The sequence below is a fragment of the Gambusia affinis genome, linkage group LG09 (genome assembly GCF_019740435.1).
Source record: "Gambusia affinis linkage group LG09, SWU_Gaff_1.0, whole genome shotgun sequence".
Lineage (NCBI taxonomy): Eukaryota > Metazoa > Chordata > Actinopteri > Cyprinodontiformes > Poeciliidae > Gambusia > Gambusia affinis.
In genome coordinates this window covers 717,466-740,842 of record NC_057876.1, presented here as the reverse complement: position 1 = coordinate 740,842, position 23,377 = coordinate 717,466, and the positions used below count along the sequence as shown (strand labels likewise).

General features: G+C 40.5%; 2 protein-coding genes across 5 annotated transcripts in view; one reads left to right on the top strand and one right to left on the bottom strand.

Moving 5' to 3' along the window:
• Positions 1-518: 518 nt before the first annotated feature.
• Positions 519-7,118, top strand: nkx1.2lb (NK1 transcription factor related 2-like,b). Its single transcript, XM_044126872.1, has 3 exons — positions 519-815; positions 2,384-2,612; positions 6,319-7,118. Exons 1-3 carry the CDS (start codon positions 519-521, stop codon positions 7,059-7,061), a joined length of 1,269 nt encoding a protein of 422 aa, XP_043982807.1. The 3' UTR covers positions 7,062-7,118.
• A 2,468-nt stretch (positions 7,119-9,586) lies between these two features.
• The window catches only part of uvssa (UV-stimulated scaffold protein A), a 31,050-nt gene continuing 17,259 nt past the window's right edge, over positions 9,587-23,377 (bottom strand). The window contains exons 9-15 of one of the 4 annotated variants that reach the window (XM_044127226.1): positions 22,899-23,004; positions 18,576-18,783; positions 18,318-18,455; positions 17,689-17,872; positions 17,493-17,604; positions 10,536-10,713; positions 9,587-10,417 (exon numbers count right to left, since the gene is read on the bottom strand). In XM_044127226.1, coding sequence (XP_043983161.1) covers positions 10,324-10,417; positions 10,536-10,713; positions 17,493-17,604; positions 17,689-17,872; positions 18,318-18,455; positions 18,576-18,783; positions 22,899-23,004 — 1,020 coding nt within the window. In that variant the 3' untranslated portion in view covers positions 9,587-10,323. The remainder of the gene's footprint in view (positions 10,418-10,535; positions 10,714-17,492; positions 17,605-17,688; positions 17,873-18,317; positions 18,456-18,575; positions 18,784-22,898; positions 23,005-23,377) is intronic. The other 3 variants (XM_044127228.1, XM_044127227.1, XM_044127229.1) reach the window with 3 other exon arrangements.

Below are 23,377 nucleotides of genomic sequence, written 5' to 3'. Positions count from 1 at the left end.
GTCAAGCTTCCAGAGCGCGCGCCCTGTGGTCACCGGGCAGAGGTCGGACTCTGTGCGCTGCGTATGCGTGCGTGTCATCGCGGGCTAACTGCCACGCGCCGTGTCTCTGGAGAAGTTCTGCTGAAACGAAGAAGGATGCAGCCGAAAGAGCCGGAGACAAACAGGCAGAGAGAAGAAGTTTAAAGTCTGAGTGGTCAAAAAGAAGCTTCCAGTCAGGCTTAAAGCTCCTCACCTGTCCACACTCCCGGAGTGTCCATGGAAAACCTCCAAGAGCAGAAAACTCCACTTCAGACTGGACGTGAACGGGACTCATGAGCTGGCCTGTCGTGTGAAGTTTCTCCTCTGAAATGAATATCATATAACCGTTTTAAATCAAACTGGACTCAATTTTTTGCCTTCTCTTTTTATTTAGTTTTATTATTATTTTTTTTTTTATCTTTTTCATTTATTTCTCTTCTTCACATTTAATTCCGGATTCCCAAATTCCATAAAGTCTATGGGAAGGACGGAGTAAAGTGATGAACCGAGACAGAGGCGCGGCATCCGGGCTTGGATCGGACGGGATCCAGGCGGTGATGGGACGGGACAGAGCCACAGCAGGAGGGCCCGGGCTGGACACGCTCCAGCCCGCAATGAGTCGGGACAGACCGGGGAGCGGGGACGGGGTTCAGACGATGGTGGGCCCAGAGAGCGGGGAGATGTTGGACGCAGGCGCCACCGCGGAAAAGCGGCTCTTCTCAGTGACCGGAAGCAGAGATCCTCAGGCCGTAGAAAACCACACGGAGCCCCCGCCGGTGTTAGCTCCGCCACAACAGGTGAGAGGAGGGGGCCGAACTTCATGGAGGGTCTCTGCGGAGAGAATTAACCCCATCGCAATTTATTATTATTATTATTATTATTATTATTATTATTATTATTATTATTATTATTATTATTATTATTTAGGAAAGCTTAAAATGAGCCAGATTAGTGACATGACAGAGGAGACAGAAACATGAAGTGCACAGCCAGAAAAGTGGGGATTGATTTTTCCTACCCAAAAAAACGTGATAACGTCCTTAAATTATTTACATGCATTCATGTTTGTTTTGTTTTCGATAAGTTGAAAGATTTCTCATAGTTTGGGTATGTTTGCTTTCACTGTGCTTTTTAAAAAAGTTGCTAATCAACATGACAACATCTGCAAAACAACCAAAGCGCGCATGCACACACAATAAATTTAAGTGAAATTGATTTAAATGGCCAAACTGACAGAAAACTGTGAAATTTTACAAGATATCTGAATTATTCTTGTTTTTATTACAGCCATAACAAAATTTTTGCTCACACTAATCGAGACAAAATAAAAAATATTGCTATTTTTGCTCGGAAGTTTTCAGAAATGTAAAAAAAAAAAAATCTAAAAATGTTAACGTCTTTCTTAAACCTCCAATATTTAAAATTAAGTTTGTTTGTTTTTTTTCCCTCTTCATCGGCTACATTATGTCCAGGTTTGCCATAAACTCATCAATAGATTATTCTGTTTAATCCCTGCTGTGATCATGCTGCAGTCATCATGTCAATGACTCTTTTCCCACTCGCTCATATTATTTCAGCCGAAAATGTTGATGGTATTAATGTGGGATTACTGGATATGCTCCAGGCTGGCTTCATTAATAAATGAATGATCCTTATCTGTAGCCGTGGTGGGGACTCTTATCAGCTCAGCAGCCTACATGCACGGACACCTTCTGAGCTCCACATAAATCAGGATGTGCAAATCAACAGTAAACACGCTGCGCACAATCAGGGTCACACCGAAAGGAGAATGGACGAATACTGTAAACATCATCCAAACATTCAGCTCCTGTTTCCGCCGGAAGATTAAGAATAACGTTTTGCCTTTATGGCCCACTCTATTTTGTACCACTCTAGACATGCAGAGGGTCATAAAATTAGATTGATTTGTTGTTGTTGTTGTTTTCTTTCTTTGGTCGCCCAATGAGACAAGATCCAGTAAATTTAGGTTGTTGTAATTTTCATATAGAAACAGTTCACGCAGAATTACTGTTATTCAAATCAGATCAGAGGCATGAGACATTTATTTAGAAAAATATTACGATTTAATGTCCTATAATAACAATAATAATAATAATAATAATAATAATAATAATAATAATAATAATAATAATAATAATAATAATAATAATAATATCATTAAGAAGGAAATACAATTAACTGAATGTTAGGTGTTTTTTTTTATGTCAGAAGATAAATAAAACCCCAACGAAGACTCACGTAAATGAAAGAAACTAAAAGAAAACGTAGGAAAAGAAAAGAACAGGAACAGAAAAGAAGAGGACAGAAAAACTACCTGCTAACTCTGACTTTTCTTCTTTGCCAGGGCCCCACCGGCCACCGTACCACCTCCTTCTCCGTCCTGGACATCCTGGACCCCAATAAGTTCACGAGCAACCGGCGACACACGTCGCCGCCGCAGCACGTGAGCCACCACGGGGAGCGCGAGCTGATCGCTTACGATGCGGAGAACCGGAGAGCAGGGCCCGGGGAGCGCGAGCTCAGCAGCCTGGAGCCCAGCAAGAGTTGCTACGTCGCGGAGGAATACCAGAGCAGTGAGTGGGATTCATTCCCAGCTATTTTATTCAGCTATTTAGTTTTTTTTTTCTTCCTGGGGGTTATATTTTAAAACAAACTAAAGAGGCTTTTACTAAACTATTTTTAATCAGAGTGCTGATTCGTTTTTATTGTTAATTACTAGTTATTGAGTGGTGAATATTTTTCCGTTGGATCGCTTTCTAAAATGCTTATTTATTATTATTATTATGCTTATCACTACTACAGTCGTTTTGGGGAAGTAGACTATTATTAAGTTTCCCCTTCACGCGGCTAAACCTCAACTGAAAAATAAAGCAGGATTTTCATCTCAAAGGACAGAATTATGAATCCTAGACGACAGCTGAATCATTGTTCCAGGACGTGTCCGCTGCCTGTGATGGGATCCGTCTAATCACTGAGAAATAAATAGATTTTAAAGCTGAAACATGCACCCAGATCCACCAGGAATGAAAATGGAATATGTTTCTAGTTGAAGACTTAATAATTCGTTTTCAAAGGGGGAAAAATCAATTTGGCTTCTATTTAGAGCTCAGTTTAAACTAGAGAAGATAAAGTTGACAGGCTGCAGTGTGTGCGTGTGTGTGTGTGTGTGTGTGTATGTTTTGATCCGATCGGAGGTGTGTGTTATTGATTGATGAATATCTGTTTCCAACAGCAGACTGAGGGAACTAATAGAACTCATCCAAACTGCAGTCAGATCGCATTCTTTTCTTTTTTTCTTTTTAACATGAACATATTTTCCGAGTTTTTTCTCACCATGTTTAACAGACATGTTGCTGCGTCTTACAATCACTTAGACAAATCAGTCAAACCAATAAATCCTAGAGATCTTAATCACTTTGGAATCGTTTTTCAACAAGACGAACATAATAATTAATTATGATGATAATAATAATATTGTTTATTCATATTTAGAGGAGACTAAATAAAAAACAATTCACGAGGTATTTTACTAAATAAATAACGAGTACCTCTCATCTAATTTGAGCTGTTGCAGAAACAATCAGTCAATAATTCGACAATAATTACTCTAGATATCATAGATGCAACATATGTTTTTAATAAGAGTTGCAGAGTGTTGGAGATTGATAAATAAATCCTCATTTTTTTATAAATCAGATTCCAGTATAAAAACTAAAGCTAACATTTTAGTTATTATATAATAATTAAACCCCGTAATAACAAATATTCATATAACCTTTGTTGGTTTTATAGATTAAATATTAACTAATCAGAGCAAGGGGACATTTTAAACTAAAAAGCATTTCTGTTCATTCATTGTCACGTGCTCAATGAATTGGTTACTCTAAATTAAAGTATTATTTTATAGCATAACTGATTCAAATCTGTGCATAATAATAATAATAATAATAATAATAATAATAATAATAATAACAATAATAATAATGATAATAATAATAATAATATCTTAAATGCTTTTCAGAGCCTGTAAATCTGTTTCCATTCTCAGCATTCAAAGCATTTTTTTCCCATAAAATATTTAAAAGAAATTCAGTCAAAATATGTATAATTTTTTTATTTTTTATATTCAACACATTTTCATTGATATTTGTGTTGTGGTTTCACTGCCGGTCTGGTCAGGCCTGCTGCCGGTCAGACCTGGGCACCGTGGAAGCCCAGCAGCTTTTATTGCTTTTTAATTATTTTTCTTTAAATGTCAGTTTAATTTTTAAAGTGGCTGCAATTGTGATTTCCATCATATTTTCTATATTTCTGTTATATATTGCAGTATGTAAGAGATAAATGAACAGAAGCTAACTCCTGGAGGCCAGAGCCTCACACCAACCTGAAAGCCCCATTTCATTTCTGTTTACGTTTTACTACAATTCTTTATTTTCTGGGCATAATTCCAATGAAAATTTTCCAAATATCATGGGATGTTTTTTAATCTGACAAACGACTCATTGGGACACATATTTTAATTTCTCCTTTAACCATATTTTTTCTTGACAGGTGAAAATTAATAATGAATAAATAAATGATTAGGCCCATAATTCTTCATACCCTGGACTGATTCAGGTTTAGAGTTGTCTTTTAATATTGACCAACATGTTTCTTCTGACTGGAGTATTATTCATATTTTAGTGGTTCAGAGATATTCTTGACTTTGATCTGACAGATAATCTGTGCAGGGAGCTGATGGGTGACAGCAAAGTTAGTATCAAAAACATGCAAAAAGCAGAAATTAGAATATAGATTTGACTGATTTCATTGCAATATTGTTTCTCTTTTGATTATTGAAAATGTGACATTCTTTTTTTTATTTTTATTTTTTACAAACACATGAATGAAAAAGATTTTTCAGTATTGATGCTCCTTTCACATTGTTTTGTCATCTTTGACCAAAGCCTGACTCAGACCTGTATCTAGCTGTAAATATTAATTAAATAAATGGAAGAATTTGAATCTGTAGCTGAAGGCTGTACCTCTGCAGCCATAACTCAGTTCATCATATCTGAACTGTGATGTTTAACTACAGAGCGTGGCAAAAGTATTCACACTCCTTTAAATATTTTCAACCAACAAACCTCAGTCTAGTAGTTTATTGGGATTGCCTGTGAATGATTTTGACTCTAACACAGAGATCTGCTTTAATCTAAGCCATCCCATAATACCTGTGCAGCTGTTCAGGCTGGTTGTCCTGCTGTCAGCTGGAGCCACTAACAGCTTCTCCTCCAGGATTTTCATGATTTGACTCCATCTGTGTTCCAGTCAACTCTGACCAGCTGAAGAGAAAACATCCCCACAGCATCATACTGCCACCAGCATGCTTCGTCATGGGGGCGGTGTGCCACACACAGCATGTAGCATTTAGGCCAAAACCCCAGCAGATTCTGGTTCTATCTGCTGGCTCACAGCAAACTTTAACTAGGACCTCATTGAGGTTTCTGTCATCAAGTTTGAGCTAAAGTGTTGAAACAACAACTGCTGTTAGAGATACCTCAACCAACTATTGGGGGGAAATACTGTATAGTATATACAGTCATATTCAGTAAATTAGAATATGTGTTCCAATGAGTCTCGTTTGTCAGATTAAAATCACCGTCTGAGGCAGTAAACAGAGTCTGAATGAAGCCCAGCACACATTTCTGTGAAAAAGAAAAAGTAGTTTTTATATTGATCTGATGTAATATCAATATACATTTTAAATGTCATGTGGTTTATTTTAGCTCTAAGTGAAAAATAATCATAATTAACAGAAATAATTCAAACATCCATTTGTGCTTAATTAATATATAGAATGTGTTTCACTTTGTGATTAAGTTCCTGAAATAAATGGGTTTTTCAGTATTTTCAGTTTTTCACATAGATCTATCTATACATACTCAATAATCAAGACGTTTGGACAAGAAGCACCTGACTAGTTCTGAGAAACTCAAAGCTACAATTGTAGCTCAGTTAACAGTTGAGAAAAGGCAGAAACAGAAATCAGTAGCTTTATTTTCTTCCCTTCATCCGGCTAATCTGAGTTATTCCAGATTGACATGTATTTGATGATTTCATATCCAGTTTGCTGGATGTGATTTCAACCAAACCATGAGCAGGACAGCAGACCTGATTTTGACTTGTATTCCTGCCTGAAGAGTTAGCTACATCTGTTTGTGGAGAACTGGTTGATTGGTTCAACCACAGCTTCAAGCTTCCTACACCTAAACTGTCGCTGTTGTGTTCATCTTTCAGAGGACAGTTTTGTATACCGAAGTCCAGATGAGGAGGACTACCACCGCTCTGGGACTCCAGACTCTGAGGGTCCGGATGGGACCTACAGCAGCGAGGAGAGCAGCTCCGCTTTGGCTAGCAACGGAGACAGAGAGCTGGGCCAGCACGGCCACTCTGACCCCAGCAGAGACACAAAGAGTCCCGGTGGAGGCCCCCCGGCTCAGATCAGTGGCGGTCAGACCAACGCAGGGCAGGGCACCAAGCCCAAGAGGAAACGCTCCGGCTCGGACTCCAAGTCAGGGAAGCCCCGCAGGGCCCGGACTGCCTTCACCTACGAGCAGCTGGTGGCGCTGGAAAACAAATTCAAGTCCACACGCTACCTGTCGGTGTGTGAGCGCCTCAACTTGGCCCTGTCCCTGTCCCTCACCGAGACCCAGGTCAAGATCTGGTTCCAGAACCGCCGGACCAAGTGGAAGAAGCAGAACCCTGGAGCCGATACCTCGGCCCCCACGGCAGGGGGAGCTGGAGGAGCAGGGGGGGCAGGCGGGGTAGCAGGGGGAGGCCTCGGCAGCCTGAGTCCTCTGAGCCCGTCTCCTCCGGTCAGCGGCCACCTGGCCATGCACGCTGGCTATGCCGGACACCACCACCCCCCCACAGGGAGCCTGGTGCAGCTGCCTTTCCTCACTGCCAGCCATGTCCTGTCTCCGTTCATGCTGGGAACTCAGAGCTACGCGGCGCCTGCCTTCTACAGCACACACCTGTAGAGCCACACAGTGAACTGCAGAGCAGCAAACCTTTTTACTACCAATACCTGAAGGCTTTAAATCAGTGGATTATTTTGATAGATTGTGAATATGAACCAGAACTTGTACATAAATCTGTTGTAGCTTCCTCTGAATGCTGTCTGGATCTGCGTGATAGACCAAGAATTGAGTTATTTCTCTCTGTTTGATTTCACGTCTGTACAAATACTGAATGTTTATTTAAGACATAAGGAATGGCTTGATCTATCGTCAGTACTGTGTAATTCCAGCTGTGATCATTTTCATTTCCCTTATTTATTGAATTTGTTCCAGTTGCCATGAAATTCCTGGATGTACCGAATCCTCAGCCCAACATGATACTGTCCTTTGATATTAAAAAGATGAATAATTAAATGCAGAGATGGAGGCTTTTGGATTTCTTCTGTTTTTTTTTCCCTACAGAGGGATGTGGAAAAACCATAATTCCATTTCACAACCTCACTTCTTTTCCCTATTATTGTCCTTCTGTTTAAAGATGAGAGAGGGCACAAATAGGATGAGGCTGTTGAGCTCAAACACTTTGCAGAATAAATAAAAAGAGCTTTAAAAATATATAGATCAGTGTATCTTAGCAGGAGTTTCTAAAAGAGTAAGTTAGAAAGCTGTCTTTATTAAAAAAGGGGGTAAATTCTGCTCCATCTTTATGAACTTAAGATAGTAATTGACCATATGCTGCCAAATTTAACTTGAAAAATCTTTTTTACTTCTGTGCATATATTTCACCAGCGATGAGAACAGATGAAGACAGAAGTTGAGCTGTTCTGTTTCCCATTTAAAACCAAAATCAGTTTAATATGGTACCCAACATCCCGGACAAGCCCCCAAATCTGAAACAGTCCCTTATTTGGCACAAATAACAATGTCAGATTTGGGGTTGGAATATTCTAAAAAGTTTTCAAAAATAAAAATAAAGACCTATACAAACTTTGGAAGCAAAGCCCAAATCAAACAGAACACACAACCACACGGAGAGTTTGGTCTAACCCAGTGTTTCTCAATTCCGGTCCTCACACCCCCCTGCCCTGCATGTTTTAGGTGTTTCCCTCCTGCCACTCACCTGGATTGAATATGTGGGTGATTAACAGGCTTGTGCAGCATTTGATGGTCATGCAATCATTTGAATCAGCTGCTCTGGAGTAGAGGTACATCTAAAACATGCAGAGCAGGGGGGCCTGAGGACTGGAATTGAGAAGCACTGGCCTAACCCCAACCCTATAAAACCACAGCAGAAATTTGGAGTTAAAAATAGATTGTACTGTTAGAGAGAGACAGATGATCTCCAAAGTAAAATCAACACTTTAAAGGTCCATCTAAGCACAAACGAACAAATTAGATTAAAAAAAGTTCCTTGGTTAAATGAATTCTTATTGACAGCTTCATAAACTACCTGCATGGTACAGAAGAACATTAGAGAACTAGTTTTCTTGCAAAAAGCAGTTGTATTGTATTATTACTGCCTAATGATCAATAAAGACACACAAATGGTTGTTAGTGGGTCCAGTCTATCAATGAGTACATTTCTAAATTTCTTCATGTTTACCTACAGATTCTGACTGACGGCGTGCTTATATCACATTAGCCTAGATTTTTATGTACTCACTCCATAGATATAAAGTCCAATCGCTGTTACAGAGTACTGAGTTAAAGTTTCATTGCTGAAAATCACAACTTTCATATCTGCGATGGAAGTGTTGCTCCAACTCTGAGCTGCTGAGTGGCTTCTTGTTTCAAACTGCTGCAGTGGGAGGAGTTACCCCTAACACAGAAGTGGGCAATTCTGGTCCTGCAGGGCCGGTCTCCTGCAACTTTTAGATGTATCTATACTTCAACAAACCTGAGGTCATGAGGTCATTAGCAGGACTCTACCTGACTGCACTTGGGATGTGATTCAGCTGTTGGATTCAGGTTGTTGGACCAGGGAGACTCTAAGAGCTGCAGGACACCGACCCTCCAGGACCAGCAGTGCCCACCCCTGGACTAACAGAACCTCATACTGGAAATCATCAAATCTGGGGGAAAAATATTTGAGGGTCTCATAGTTCAAATATCTATAATTATAGACCACTAACCCAGTTAGAAGGCTCTGTACTCTTATTGGTAAATGTGGGGAAAATATGTACAAGAACCTTAAAAATATTGATTTATAGTGGGCAAAGACGTTCCTAACTCAACAAGGTTCCAACCTGACCTCAGCATGGCAGAGTGAGCATCATCATGTGACAGCAAGTAGGACCTCACCTTCACCTGCATGTTAACTTGATTCTGTAGCTTCTGAACAGTTAAACAGCTGCAGAGAGAAAGCAAAGTCATTTAGTAGTTTGTACTGTGAATGTAGCAAGGGAAGAACTACCTTAAACCATTCCATGTGTTTTACTGAACTTTAATTTTATGATGCCAGTGCTTAGCATTGTCTTACTTCTTTCTCCGTACTTGTTGTGTGTAGATCCTAATTTCTCCCTACTTGAAGCAGAGACAGGAAGACAACATTTTCCCTATGGTACAAACCATTTTAATGCACACAGTAGTATTAAACCTAACTCATGCATTAATCATTCAGCAAAAGTAGAAAAAAAGTAAAAATCTGTGTACAGAACAAAGACACAGGATCATACAAACATTAATGCAATACTTGACTTAGTATATTTAACAGAAATGTCCTTGTTATCAGCAGAACGTCCTTTTTTACAGGAAGTGTGTGAATGTTTGTTAGCTTGGTGTGTATCAGTGGAGGTAGATGAGCAGTACGTATTGTACCAGGGCTGCAACAACTCTAGTTTTCTGACTGATCACTGATCTTAAAAAGCCTGATCTGCAGATTCCAATTTTGACTGATATTGATTTTGAGAAGATGTTTGTGAATATTAACAAAACATAGTCACAGTGTAGAAAAAAGCTGAGCTCCTGATGAGATGTTAGATCATGCAGCTTAAAAAAATCTTTGTATTAATATTAATAATGTAACTCAATTAAATCAATGCTTATTTTTACCTCCACTGGGTTACTACATTGTAAATACACATAAATTATCCCACAAACCTTCCTTGTGAGAGTCCCTTCAAAAACATGAATATCATGAATGTTCCATCAGTCATGAAATGCAGGAACATAAACACACACGTCATCACGTTAAAAACTGCGACTCAGTTTCTTTACCCAGATGTCAACAGTCCCTGATCGTTGTGAAAGAGGCTGTTTAGTATAGAGCACAGCGACAGAAACACAGTCAGTTGAGGGCGTAGTTAAACTGGTTGGAGAACTTGTCGTGTTTTCTCCTGTCGGCTTTACTTAACACCTGAGCCACTCTGCGCATGGTGCTCCTAGAGAGGGGAGGTGGACAAGAAAACAAAGGCAGAGTTTTACAACTTCCTGACAGGACCACATAGCTACCACTTAGCTCAGCTCAGTGAAGGCTTAGCTAAAGCAGAAGAGTCATACTTGTTGAAGACTTTTCTCTCCAGTCTGGAGCGCGACGTGTTGCTGCTCTGCTTTAGATCGCTGAGGTTGGGGTATTTCTTCTTTTTCCCCTTCCGTTTTTTCCCTCCCACCCGACTGGAGCCCAGGTCTTCTCCTGTTGCTGCTTCGATGTCGCGCATCAAGTCCACATCACGCCAGTCTGCAACACATTTCCACACAACAGAGCGTGAGCAAAGTGAAGCTCGACGGGAGAGAAACAAAACAAACTGGAGGTGTTGAAACATTCACACTTTCCACCGCTCATCTTTCCTCCTCTTTGTTTAGTGCATCCAATGCATCCATCTTCAGCACCTTCATTACTTCACTTACAAACTACTCAGGTTAGCTTAAGATATTTGGAATTTCCTTTTTGTTGGTAGTTTAATAAACATTATTTTATGTAGCTTTTGTCATGTCTTGAGGCAGCTTTCTAAGAGATGGGTTTTTACATCAGATTTACATCATAAATGAGTCTGAGGTGCTGAGAGTTAGCATCCTGGATCTTGCACACATGCCGTGGAAGTGATTGGTACATCTGAATTCAATGATCTGGATGTATGAAAGTCAGTGGTGGACACCGGAAAAAAAATAATCTAGAGGAAGTGAAGTGCGCTCAGCGTTTTCAAAGTTAGCAAATATGCTAAAGTGCTAAACAAAAAAAATCAGCTCCGCTATTAGCAGATTAACAAAACGTGCCCACCACTGGTGAAAGCTTCTCCCACCAAAGTCATCTTTAGTTTTTTATTTATAATTTAATCACAAAGTTTTCAGTTAGTCCGGATTTGACAACATATATGACTTTTTAACATCCAATCAATCATCAGTTTAAATGGATTTTTCCATCCATTCAGAAATGGAAGTATGCAACACATGCCAAAATCAAAAGGTTAACACTTGAGTATGTCTCTAGTTTCTTCTCATAACAATTACACAAAAAGCAATTTGACAGAGAAGTGTAATGAAGTAATAGCAGCTGATAAGGTAAATGAGCTCCGACTGCTCGGTTTCACAGAGCATGGGAAGCGAACGTCCTCTGGGATAATTTGGATCCTATTCTGGTGTTAATGAAAAGTGTAGTGCCATAATGCTGGCTGATAAAGTAAAAGCGGCTGGAACGCAGAGTAATGACGATCTAAACGAAGAGAAGCCTCTCGTTAATGATGAACCGCGGCAGAATTAGAGATAAACCTGCAGTAATTCAAAGTAATTACACTGTGATTGTGATGGGATTGAGGTCTGGATCACTGCTCTGTCAAAACACTGACCTCAGCTCAGAGTGTGTATGCGTGCGCGTGTGTGTGGGTGTGGTTAGTCATCAGCTGTTTGACCCTGGGTCTGACTGGTCCTTCAACTATCCCTGACATACACACACGCGCGTGTGCACGCGCACACACACTCGAGGGTGAATGTAATTGAGTTTAAGTGAGTAGTTGCTAGTAAAAGAGGGGCTGCATTAATATTCATTTTGTATGTTGTTTCTTGTTGCTCGGGTTGAAGAGAAAAAGCAACAAAAGCAAAAGGTCAGCTGTGAGATGAGAGGGTAAAGGAGAAGAAATATGAAGAATGGAAAGTGAGCCTATGAATTCAATCAGAACTGCAGCAGGGCTCTTTTCTCTGTCAACACCTTTTAGCCCATCCAGATGGGGTCTGCGGGGGTTAGGGCAGGGGCCAGCCCACACACTCATCCTCTGAGGTATCTGGGGTCTTTGGTTGGTTCATCTCTAAGCTACGCTCTGCTAAGCACAGGGGCCCTGCCTGTCTGTGTGTGTGTGGAAGAATAAATCCAGACCATCCCACTGTAGAGGCGCATCCATTCCTCTCATCTCTGTCAGCCGGTCGGATTCATGGAGCCGAGCATTTCAGTGCCTGTTGTCAGTTAAGGTTGGAATAGACAGTAGCCAAGATTGTTAACATCCCAGCCTGAAATCTGTTTGTTTAAAAGGTATCCTGTAAAACAAACCTTCCCTCATGACCCTGAACAGCTTTTACACCACAGATCACTACCTGTTTCAGAGCCGTCTGCTCAGTTAAACACCCAAAGCAGCACATTTCATCATAGAAACTCCTGGGACTCAGCTGGTGACTGGAACCAGACAAGACTCTTTGGTACGGACGCTGTTACTGAGTGCAGAAGACGAAAACATTTTAAGTCTCGCAGGAAGTAGATAGGTAAGATTTTGTTTTAAGGGTAATGAATTTTCTAAATTTTCTAGAACCAATTAAATGGTTTCATTCACTTCTTCCATTGCCAAACTACATCACTATATAGACAGACTGCAATTCTAAAACACATCGTTTTAGAATCGTTCACAAGTCGGTTGAAATTCAAACGGAGAAATCCAGCTCAATGGGAGAAATCCCAGACGGATCACTGAAGGGTGATGAGAATCGAGCAGAATTTCCCAGCAAGGCAACAGCCAGGCTAGTATTACAACAAAGTCGCTCCGATTTATCCTTTTGAGTTTTCAACCTCAGTTTGTCATCACTGATTAACCTTCATTTGGTTTTGAAAATGATGCCTTTAATTTGAATTTAGTGCTTTCTAGCTGCAGTTAAAAAAAAATAAAGTTTGTGATTTGTTGGGGCGCAAACTACTATTAGCGCCACAAGCTAATATTTTTCTCTTTATTTTATGACTTCAAACAATAAAATAACAAAGTTGCAAATCACTCTGAGTGGAAATAGTTTAATAGGTAATTGTCAGAAGCCCTAAAATAATTTATATCTTTTTCTTTTACTGTTATAAACTCGACAGTCATAATGGATGCTAAACCTGGAGTCCCAGTAGTAACTCTTTGGAAGATAGTCTTGGTTTTTGTATTTCTTCATTGAAATGTGACCAGTGTCATACATTGACTCAAAATAAAACTTCACTGTTGGGACAAAAAAGAATCCATTCTATGCTTTAGCTTGAAACGATCCTTGTCTAGTGTTAAGTCACCTAAGGTTAGGTTTCACCTCTTTCAATGTTAACTCCAAATTACTTAATCATTGCTTTAAAATAACTGTAAGATCTTCTTACAATTACAATTGTTACGTTTCTCTAACGTCTCTACTGTCCCATATTTTCTCCAGGTATTTCTAAATATTTCCACCTATTGCTTCTCGTTGTGTATCTGTAATAATATGGAGTTTTTTTGTGACCTTCTGGTCTTGAATGATTATCTTCTGACTCTTTGTAACCTCTCTGCTAACTGTGGCTTTTGGTAAAGGGGAATCTTACTGGGACGGCTGACCTTTGCTTCAACTGGACCTGATGGCAAGTCTGAACTCAGCCAGGCTGAATGCTGAAACTAATTCAAAATGTTTAGTTTATGAGTGTGAAAATCTATGCTAATGGCAGATAGCAACACAAATAAACATGTGGATAACCTTTATTTTTTTTCAGATTTGTTTCCTCAAATAAGTTTGGTTTTAGGTAATGATTAACAGAGGTGTGTACACTGTTGAGAACCAGAGTAGATCATGCTAGGCCTAGCTTTCTCAGTAACTAGCCATAACATGCTAATCTGTGACCTTATTTTAACTTTATATATCTAAATATCATTTTCACCTATATTTCTGTTAACTGATTGTATAACACCATATGTCAGACAGTTAATAGTTTCAGTTTCCCTTTGTTCCTGTTAAATTAATCCCTAATCAGTGCCTGCGGCTGTTAGCTTGTCCTGTTGTTGCTCTGAGGTCACCAGGAGTTTTTCCTCTAATGGATTTCACCGCCTGCTTTGATTCATCTGTCAACACAGCAACATCAACCAGTTCTTCATATGCCTTACTGAACTTTACTTTGGGAAACAAGGGTTAGAGAAAATTCACATTATAACACACCAGCTCCAACAATAACGACCCCTGAGTTTGACTGAACGCTTTAAAGACCTAAGAATCAGGATGTGTCCAGATTACACACCAACTATCACCTTTCTACTAAATATATGCAGTAATTAAATGCAGCAGAGCCCAGAACAGTTTCTAACAGAGAAACACAGTGTGACACATTCAGAAACATCTAAAAGGTCTAAACCTATGATCTATGATAACCAAGCTGTTTAGGTCAGTGCTGTATCAGACTGGTGGAAGTGGACTGTAGTAATAAAGAACTCTAAGAGTTTTATGGAGGTTCCTTCTCCAGCACCATCTGAACTGTTCTTCTCAAATGTCCGTGGTGGGCACACTTCTGCTAATCCACTAACGAGCTAATTCAGGAACCAACTCTTGAACCAACTTTGAAAACATGAAGTGCACTTGGCATCCTCTAAATTCATTTTTCTGGATAAATTCTAAAGCACTAATTTCCTCGGCTGGTTTGTAAACTTTCAGTTAAGTAAAGTTTGACATCTGTGTTGAAGTTTTAGTTGCTTATTTGGCTGTGATGAATTCTTTGACTAGTTACATGTTTATATTCAGGCTCTTATTTTGAAGTAGGTAAAGATATTTCAGTTTCTTTTTGTCTCCTCACAATCTCCACCCATGATGCAATGCAGCAAATTACGTTTATTCTGTACCCAGAATGCAGTTCTACAATAAAATACCATGTTGGTGTTTAGCAGGAGCGAAAGAACGAATGTTTATGATTAGTGTTTTAGTCTAATCATAAATACTAGTTTATGATTAGACTGTTTAGTCTAACTGAAGACTTTCCAATATCACATTCCAGTAATTAATAGTCACCATGTTATTTTTCCCAAGTAACTCTGACCTCATTTAGATTGATTTTACTGTTTGTCATGATAGTGTTACATAATTGTGCCATTATCTCTTAAGTTATCATAGTTATCAGAAAATGTGCAGAAAACATCAGAAAGATTATTTTTGATGTACCTTAAATATTTGTCATGTTAAAAATAAACATCAGCAGTTTGATAAACTCTACTGCAAACCGTTTACTGATGGTTGGAACCATTTTCCACAACAGAGAGAAATAAAAACAGAAATAAAAGCTGTTTTTATGCTTTGTGTTGCATAATTGTGGTACAGTTTCATTACTTTACTTGGTATTATGCAGCGTGCAACTCTCACTTTACTGGAGTGAGACTTGAGGTTTTCTTCTATTTATCTAACAGCTCAACAGCTTTAGTGCAACAGCTTTAACATCAGTGGAGTTTTGAACAAAGCTTTGCTTTCCACAACATTAAATTTAAGTATTAACCACCTAAGTAGATTACACACATTACGCTCTGAAACCAACAGTGTTGCTCCAGCATCAGCATTCAGTCTTCTTGAAATGGTGATATAAGGAACCAAGCAAAACTATTGATTCTTTATTTTCTGTGCAAATGTTTACTGGATCTTTCAGAGACCTTAAATATGCACAGAACAAACCTGGAGTTTGATTTCCTGTCTTATGAGACAAGCAGCTCTCAGACCTGGTGGACACACAGGCCTGACCGTGGCTCTTCTTCTGCAAATGAAGTTAATCTGGGAACTGAGTCAAACATGACAGAGCTTTGCTTTGATTCTGAGCAGATGGCGTGTTGATCACACTATGAATGCTGCTGTGTGTGTGTGGGTGTGTGTGTTCTGTATAAATTTGTGACCAAGGGAGCAGAGGCCAATGGTCCATCAGTTTCTGTCAGGCCACAGCCCCCTACTGTGAGATTGATTTGTGTTAGTGTGTGTGTGTGTGTGTGTGTGCGTGTGTGTGTGTGTGTGTCGGCGTGTGCAGGTATATGTGCGAGATTGACTCACTGATCGATAGTGTAGTTGGTAACAAAAGATGCTATTTCACAACTCACTGGACTGCGTGGCATTGCCAAACACACACACACACACGCACACACACACACACACACATACAAAGAGCTGGCAGTTAACAAGACACTGCAGGACACTGCAAGAAGTGTGTGTCTGAGCTCTCTCTCTCACACAGACACACACACTTCAACTCTAAACAGCAAAACGTGGTAACATGCTGCTGAATATTAAATGTGGGTAAAATGTGGAGAAAACATGATGAAGCCTCATCTTTTCAACTGAGATAGAAAGACATAAAGGCCTCACTGTCTCTAGCTGATGTTGCTTCAGAGAATGGATCATGGTTGAAAAGAAGTTTCCAACACTTTGAACTTTTTGTAAAAAAATCTAAATATTACTTTTTATTTCCCTTTAAGCTGTGCCACTTTTCTAAAGCTATGTTGAGCATGTGGACTACAGGAACAACCTGCTAAAACTCCTCAGCCAGTGAGAAACTGCTTCATGTGATTTTGACTTTAGCTTGGTGTGTATTGGACTGGATGAGTGAAGTTTCCTTTAAATCTCAACTAAAAACCCACTTGTTTAGAGTTGGATTTGAAACGTAATTAAATTGCAAATTATTGACGGAATCTGACTATGTTGTGTTTTTATTGTTGATTCTATGTTGCATTGTATTTTTGTGTTTGATTTGATGTAAAGCACTTTGAAATGCCTTGCTGCTGAAATGTGCTATATAAATAAAGTTTGATTGATTGATTGATTGAAGTGTGAGGGAGGAATGTACAAAACCCAAACAGCTTGGGCCTTCTTCCTGGTTTGGTGGTCACACACTGCTGTGGGACGTGCTTCTCTTTCTACTACAAGCATTAGTCAAATGTTTGTCACTACGGTTGTGTTGGTCACATCAACACCAGAGCCACGCTGAGTTCAGATGTTTAGCGGTGGTCTCTGATGAATGAAGCAGTGGGGGTCAGGATGGAGTCTGGCCCTTAAAGAAGAGATATGCGGTTGCTATTGGTTACAGAATCTCATCAGGACTTTGTCCTGCACTCATTCTTAGGAAAAAGTGAAGAGAATTTTAGCAAGAAGTGGGTAAAAGAAACCTTCTGTAAATCCTGAAAAGGTTCTGTTAAGGTTTAGGAAAGTCAGACAGAATCAGAAGGTGAGCAGGAAGTTTCATGTTTGGAGAAATAAACAATCCCATCGATGTCAAATTCTGGATTCTGTTTAGTTCATCTTTTCTCTCACCAGGCTGCTGCTCTCTCTTCCTCCGTTCCTCCTGCTCCTCCCTCTGCCGGTCCTCCTCTCTGCAGGGCCGTCCCTCCTGATCACGGGGGACGATCAGGCCGTGGAAAGGGCACTGAGTGTGGACAGCAGCAGTTCAGGAATATCACAGAGCGCTTTATGAAACTGAATCGGAGTTGAATCCAGTCAGGTTTGGTACCTTAACGCGGTCCTGCCGCTGACACAGCGTGCCGTTGCCCAGCGGGGCTCTGCAGAAATGGCTGACGGGCACAAAGTTCCCCGGGAAGGTGATGTATCTGCTCTTACTCTGCGCCAACAGATCCTGGTTCTCCACCTCCTCCTCCACCTCTGCAGGAACCCAGAACTGGTGCTGAGAGGCTGACCTGCCACAGGAAACAACACACAGGTTTTACAGCATTGGACTCTCCAATGAGTGGGGAGAAATGAAACACTTAAAACAATAACCAAAACCAAGTATGGACATCTGAAGAGTCTGTTTGGACGGCATTATCTGTTGGTCGTTCAAACAGTATCAGAAGTTCATGCTTTGCAGCCTGTTAGATGGAGTTTCACTGCAGTAGAATGGAGAAAATGTAGATTTCATACAACTGATATCATCACTAAACTAAAATATGGTCATTGGATTTAATTTTCCTAACAGTTCACATGTTGGAGTTTGCAGTTGAAGTAGAAAAAGTTCAGGTGGTGTGAACACCACCGCATGGGGTGCAGTCATGTGGACGGCTGCTACCAAAATTACCCATGCCCATTGTGTAAATGTGTGTGTGTGTTGGTGTGTGTGTGTGTATGTCTGTATGTGTGTATTACTTGAGAATCTTGCCAGCGTTGGGCTGCTCCTGGCCCCAGTAGTACAGATCCAAACCAAAAGGAACAACTGGAGCTTCAGCAGCGTTCTGCGCTGAGTTGGGCTGAGATGAACCAGGGCCAGTAGAGCTGCTGCTGCTGCTAAAGACAAGATGAATGGATTGGAGTTTAACCACAATTTGTAGCTTAAACAATGGAGATGAAACAAGTGAGAAGAATGAAGGGAAATGTCTATAGGAGGAGAGTCAGAGGGGAAGTCACCACCTGGGTTCTGGAAGCGGGATCTGCTGTCTGAGGACACGCAGTGTGGCTGCAGCAGAAGTTGGGTCCTGCTCGTCTTCTAGGAGCCTCATCATCCTCCTGGAGGAGGAAGATGAGCTGGATGGAAGAGGGGGAGCTGGAGGTCTTCTGACTGGGGGAGCTTTGGGTGCAAATGCAGCAGCTGAGGTGGAAGGAGAGGGATCCAGACCTAAACAAAGAGTATGTGGTTCAGCATTACGTCAGTTTCTCTTAGAGACATACCAGAAGATTCACCAACATATTCATGCACTAAAACTTTAACCCAGTTATGCAAAATTACGTGAAAATCGCAGAAGTACCCAAAAAACTCTTTTAAGAAAGTATGGATTTACAGTCATGTGTTAAGACATTGTGAGGAAACACAATCCTGAGGGACGGGGATACTCAATAAGGTTGGGAATGTTTTTCTGGTCTCTCAGTCAGGAACTTCGAAATCCAGAGACAGGAAGCAGATCTTCCTCTATTAGGCCTCTCCCATACTTAATCTGAAGTCTCTAAATCAGCTCTCACTGACGTAGTCATGTGATCAACATTGTGTCATCTTGTTGGCAGGGAGGAGTCCTCCCCCCCTTCTCCATACCAGCCCTGGGTCAATTTCTTCATACAGAGCTCTGTGTGATGTGTTGTGTGAATGGTCACACAACACATCACATGTTTGCAGGTGTGTTTTGAGAAGAAATGTCCTCAGACAGAAATGTTGATATTTCACTTCAACTAGTTTGTTTTCACTATCCAGTTTTTGAGAAGCATTTGCAGACATAGTAAGGAAATATTCAGAAAGTGTTGTACTGTGTGTTATGTAACCTGTTCAATTTAACACAACCTCTGAGCAGGACCTGGTTCACCGGAGACGGGTTATTGTTTTCCAGATGAGGTGGAAGCTTATGGTCAAAAGTTAATGCACATTTTCACCTGCTAAAATCACAGCGCCTTCTAGTGGCCTGGCCTGACATCTACAGCTGACTCAAGGTGGTTTCATGGTGATCTAGCCTAAACGTGGACGTTTTCCCCAATCAACATCTGAAAATACGGGCACTGTGTGAGTGTCTGGCTGTCTGTCCTGTTACTGACCTACATGTTACAGTCTTGTGACCAATTAGCAAAACCCAAAATACATGTTCATAATGTCCCAATGTATTCATAATCAGGATAAAAGTTACAAAATAGCGTAGTGTTTGTCACAGAACATGGTTTATATTTACACAGTTTACACTAGAAAGTTATAGCAAACACAACATATATGTCAATGGTTAAGAGACTATTATCCCCACCTCACTTGTCCTTAACCCCCCAACCCCATTCTCTCGCTGTCAGAGGGTAAAATACACATTCAATCTGCTCCTTTTAGAGCGCCGAATGGCACGGCTTGGACTGGATGTTGTGGATGTTAAGACGCACAGATCAATGTGGGAAATGTGTATTGTATGTGTGTGTGGGTATGTGTGTTTGCAAGAAGGTTGTTGAAGAAAACAGTGTGGAAAACAGGGGAGTGGGGAGCGGTGTTACCACAGCTCAAGAAAAAGCTGGTGGAAAAGCAAAAAGAAGTATTGATCTTCCAGGGTTAAGCAGGGCCTGTAATTAAAATGTTAATTTGAGAAAGAGAGCTAGTGTCCTGACAGCAGAGGGAGGGATAAGAGACCTGATAACCAGAAAGACAGAACAGAAAGGAAGGTAGAGAGAGAGAGACTAAGGAACAAGAAGGAGGAATACTGAGACAAGAATGACATTTGCAAATATACTTATAAAGTAATAAAGACAGAGATGAAAGCAATCAACACACTGATATAATAAGAAGTAGAATTGCAGCTGTAAGTTTCTGAAACTGACCTAATGGAATACATTTATCGGTTTAGTTCCAAAAATCTAAAGGAAAAGAAAAACACTGCTACTGACACAGAAACCTAAATGGTAAAACACCCCAATAGTGTCTGATGTGTATCAAAGAACACGCCCGTATTTCTTTCTATTAAACCAAGAGCACAACGTCCAGCTTTGTTTTTTGGCTCAACTCTTTCGCCACCAAACCAGAATGCAGCAGAAACCAAAACACTGCAGCCAAAGCCCCAAAACATCTGTCCATCTCCCACTTCATCCCACCATCACTGCTAGATATTCAAATTCCTTTGCATAAGGCAGAGACTGATCCCCAAACCAATGGGGTCAGTCCATCTTTTTTCTGGCGAGATCCATGGAGACCAGCATGGTTGGTCTGAAGTCAAACAGTCGAGATGAGGTCATGTGGTTGCCGGTTGTTTGTTTTTGCACTAACCCTGCATGGTCCATAAGACCCACCGAGCTGAGAGGTCCAACTGTATGCACTTCCTCATGGCCTGTGACCTTTCCTCCTCAAAACTGTCTCTCCTGTTGTCTGGCTGAAAAATGTAATTATTGAATTTAAGTAGTTGAGGCTGTTTTCCGCACAAACAAACACACAGAAAATTTGGACTGATCACACAATAGTTTCCCCTGCAAATAGTCGGGATCTTCACCCGGGTGACTGTGACAAGATTTTCGTCACGTAACTGTGACAACGAGAACCGATTCTGACATATCGGCCCAATCATGAGTCTAATGAACAAACTATACTTTTAATTTAATAAAAGACTGACAAAAGCAAAACCGATGACGGACCTAAAAGATATAATGAATAAAATACAGGCAACAACAGAAAGGTCCATTCCTTGTTATTCAAGCGAGACAGCAGCAGGATGGCATGTGAGAGAGAGTGTGAGAGTGGGTGGTACAATCTAGGTGCAGGGCTAATAGGGGCTCATTAAAGAGGTTGCATTGTTAATTTGATATGGCCCCTCTAGATCATTACCTCACCCTACTAATCACCTCGACACAGACACATAGACACAGCTGCTTTGGGCCCAGCAGATACAATCTAATTACTCTGGCTTCTAATTGATTAGTAATGGAAGGAGAAGGAAGCAGAGAGGGGCGGGATCACAGGTAAAGTAAAACCTCCACCTGAAAGGAGTGATTCGCTGAGAAGGAGAGGAGTGTTTGCCAGAGGTCGAAGGTCATCTGCCCCAGGCCAAAATAACATGGCTGACCCAGCAATAACTGTAATACCGTGCCATTAACACTGACATATATATATATAAAAACCCTCGCCAGTTTCCATACAATCCTTGTGAATGATGGTTCAATATGGCTGACACTGCAGCACCACAGTGGCTTTGGTGTTTCCTGTTGCCTGGAGCTTCCACCTCCTTTCTAAGAGAAATAGTAAAGACACTCCAACATCACCTCATACTTAGAAAACAGCATGTTGTTCTAGCGCTGACATAGCAATTACATAAACACGCACTTGGTCATTGACATGAACACATGACCTCTTACCCAGTGTGCTGCCTGGAGGCTGAACATATACAGACCAGGTCGCTGTGAAGGTGTATTCTATGATCGGTGTTGTTCCCATAAACCTGGGCCAATATTAACAACTGATACTTATGCCCATCTTGTTGCCGTTTGTTTCTGGAGTTTGTTTCTGATGGGAGGACGTTGGTCGTGTATTATCTGTTTGGTCATGTTACAGTGACATTGATGCAGCAAAGAATTGTGGGGTGCTGACCTGAAGCAGAGAAGCAGTGGTGGTCATTTTTTATTCAGGTGTCAAAAGGGTAGTGAAATAGACACAAAATGTAAAATCTATCAGTTACAGGCCATAACAGCAATATCAATAATGGATACTGATTTCAGCCCAAAATTTCACATCAGTGCATCTGTAAAATAAATCTCTTTTAGAGCTACTCCTTTGTCCTGCTGTCTAACCTCGGTTCTTTTGGTCATTTGTATGATTGTTGGTCTTATATGTTGGAGGGAAACAAAACATCAAAAATATCAAATCTTTGTCTTGATTGTACCTTGACTGACTATAGATGAACACTGGCCTTTAACTCTGGCATGTTATGTGATGTGCATTGCCCCTCTTGACATTTGAAAGCAGCAACGATATTCAAAAAGTGATTAAAATATTAAAACATGGTATGAAGATTCTGGCTAGAAGAAATGATCCTTTATTTGTGTGGTTCATTGTGATTGTGAGGCCAAAGAGCAGCTTTGTCCCTGGTTTTCAGACACTTGTGCTGAAACTCTCTTAAACTCTTTACCTGCTCTCTGTCAGCTGCCTCTTTGAAGCTCGACTGACTGTTTGTTTACCGAGCGTGTGAAGATCTGAGCAGATTAAGGCAGCTTCAGATCTCCTTTTGTAGCTGCCCCTCAGTGTTTATGCACGTGTGTGTGGATCAGTGTGTGTGTTTGTACTGGTAAACTGACCGTATTCGGCTCGGAGATGCTCAGGAATGTGTGGCTCGTATCCTTCTTTCTCTGGAACCTCTTCAAACTCGTCTTCGTCATCTTCTCCATCTGAGGTAGCCTTCATCTGAGGAAGAGAAGGAAACACTTAGTGGTTCTTAACCTTAGAAAGAGAGAGAAAAAAAATGCTGCCATACAAAAGAAAAGCTGTGTAGTGTACATCAGTGTAACAATGTTACATATATTAGTAACTTTGCTTCTTATCACTGACTTTGCCAGGTACAATACAGCATGTTTCAGAGAACTGAAGTGGTAATGCAAGAATAATGAATATTTAATATGAAGTCTAGATCAGGAAACTCAAACTCTGAACTAGAGGTAAGATATCCATACTTATATTAGTGATTTGTTACTGATATTAACAAATGTTTTAAACATATTTAAACCTGTATATGTTTAGCTTTTACTATTTATCTCTTTTCTTTAATCCACCCAGGGTC

Excerpts from the sequence above, each read along its gene's own strand:
- nkx1.2lb (XM_044126872.1), top strand. The coding sequence starts at position 519 with ATGAACCGAGACAGAGGCGCGGCATCCGGGCTTGGATCGGACGGGATC. Across the intron at positions 816-2,383 it reads TGTTAGCTCCGCCACAACAG|GGCCCCACCGGCCACCGTAC; the intron begins GTGAGAGGAGGG and ends CTTCTTTGCCAG. Across the intron at positions 2,613-6,318 it reads CGCGGAGGAATACCAGAGCA|AGGACAGTTTTGTATACCGA; the intron begins GTGAGTGGGATT and ends TTCATCTTTCAG.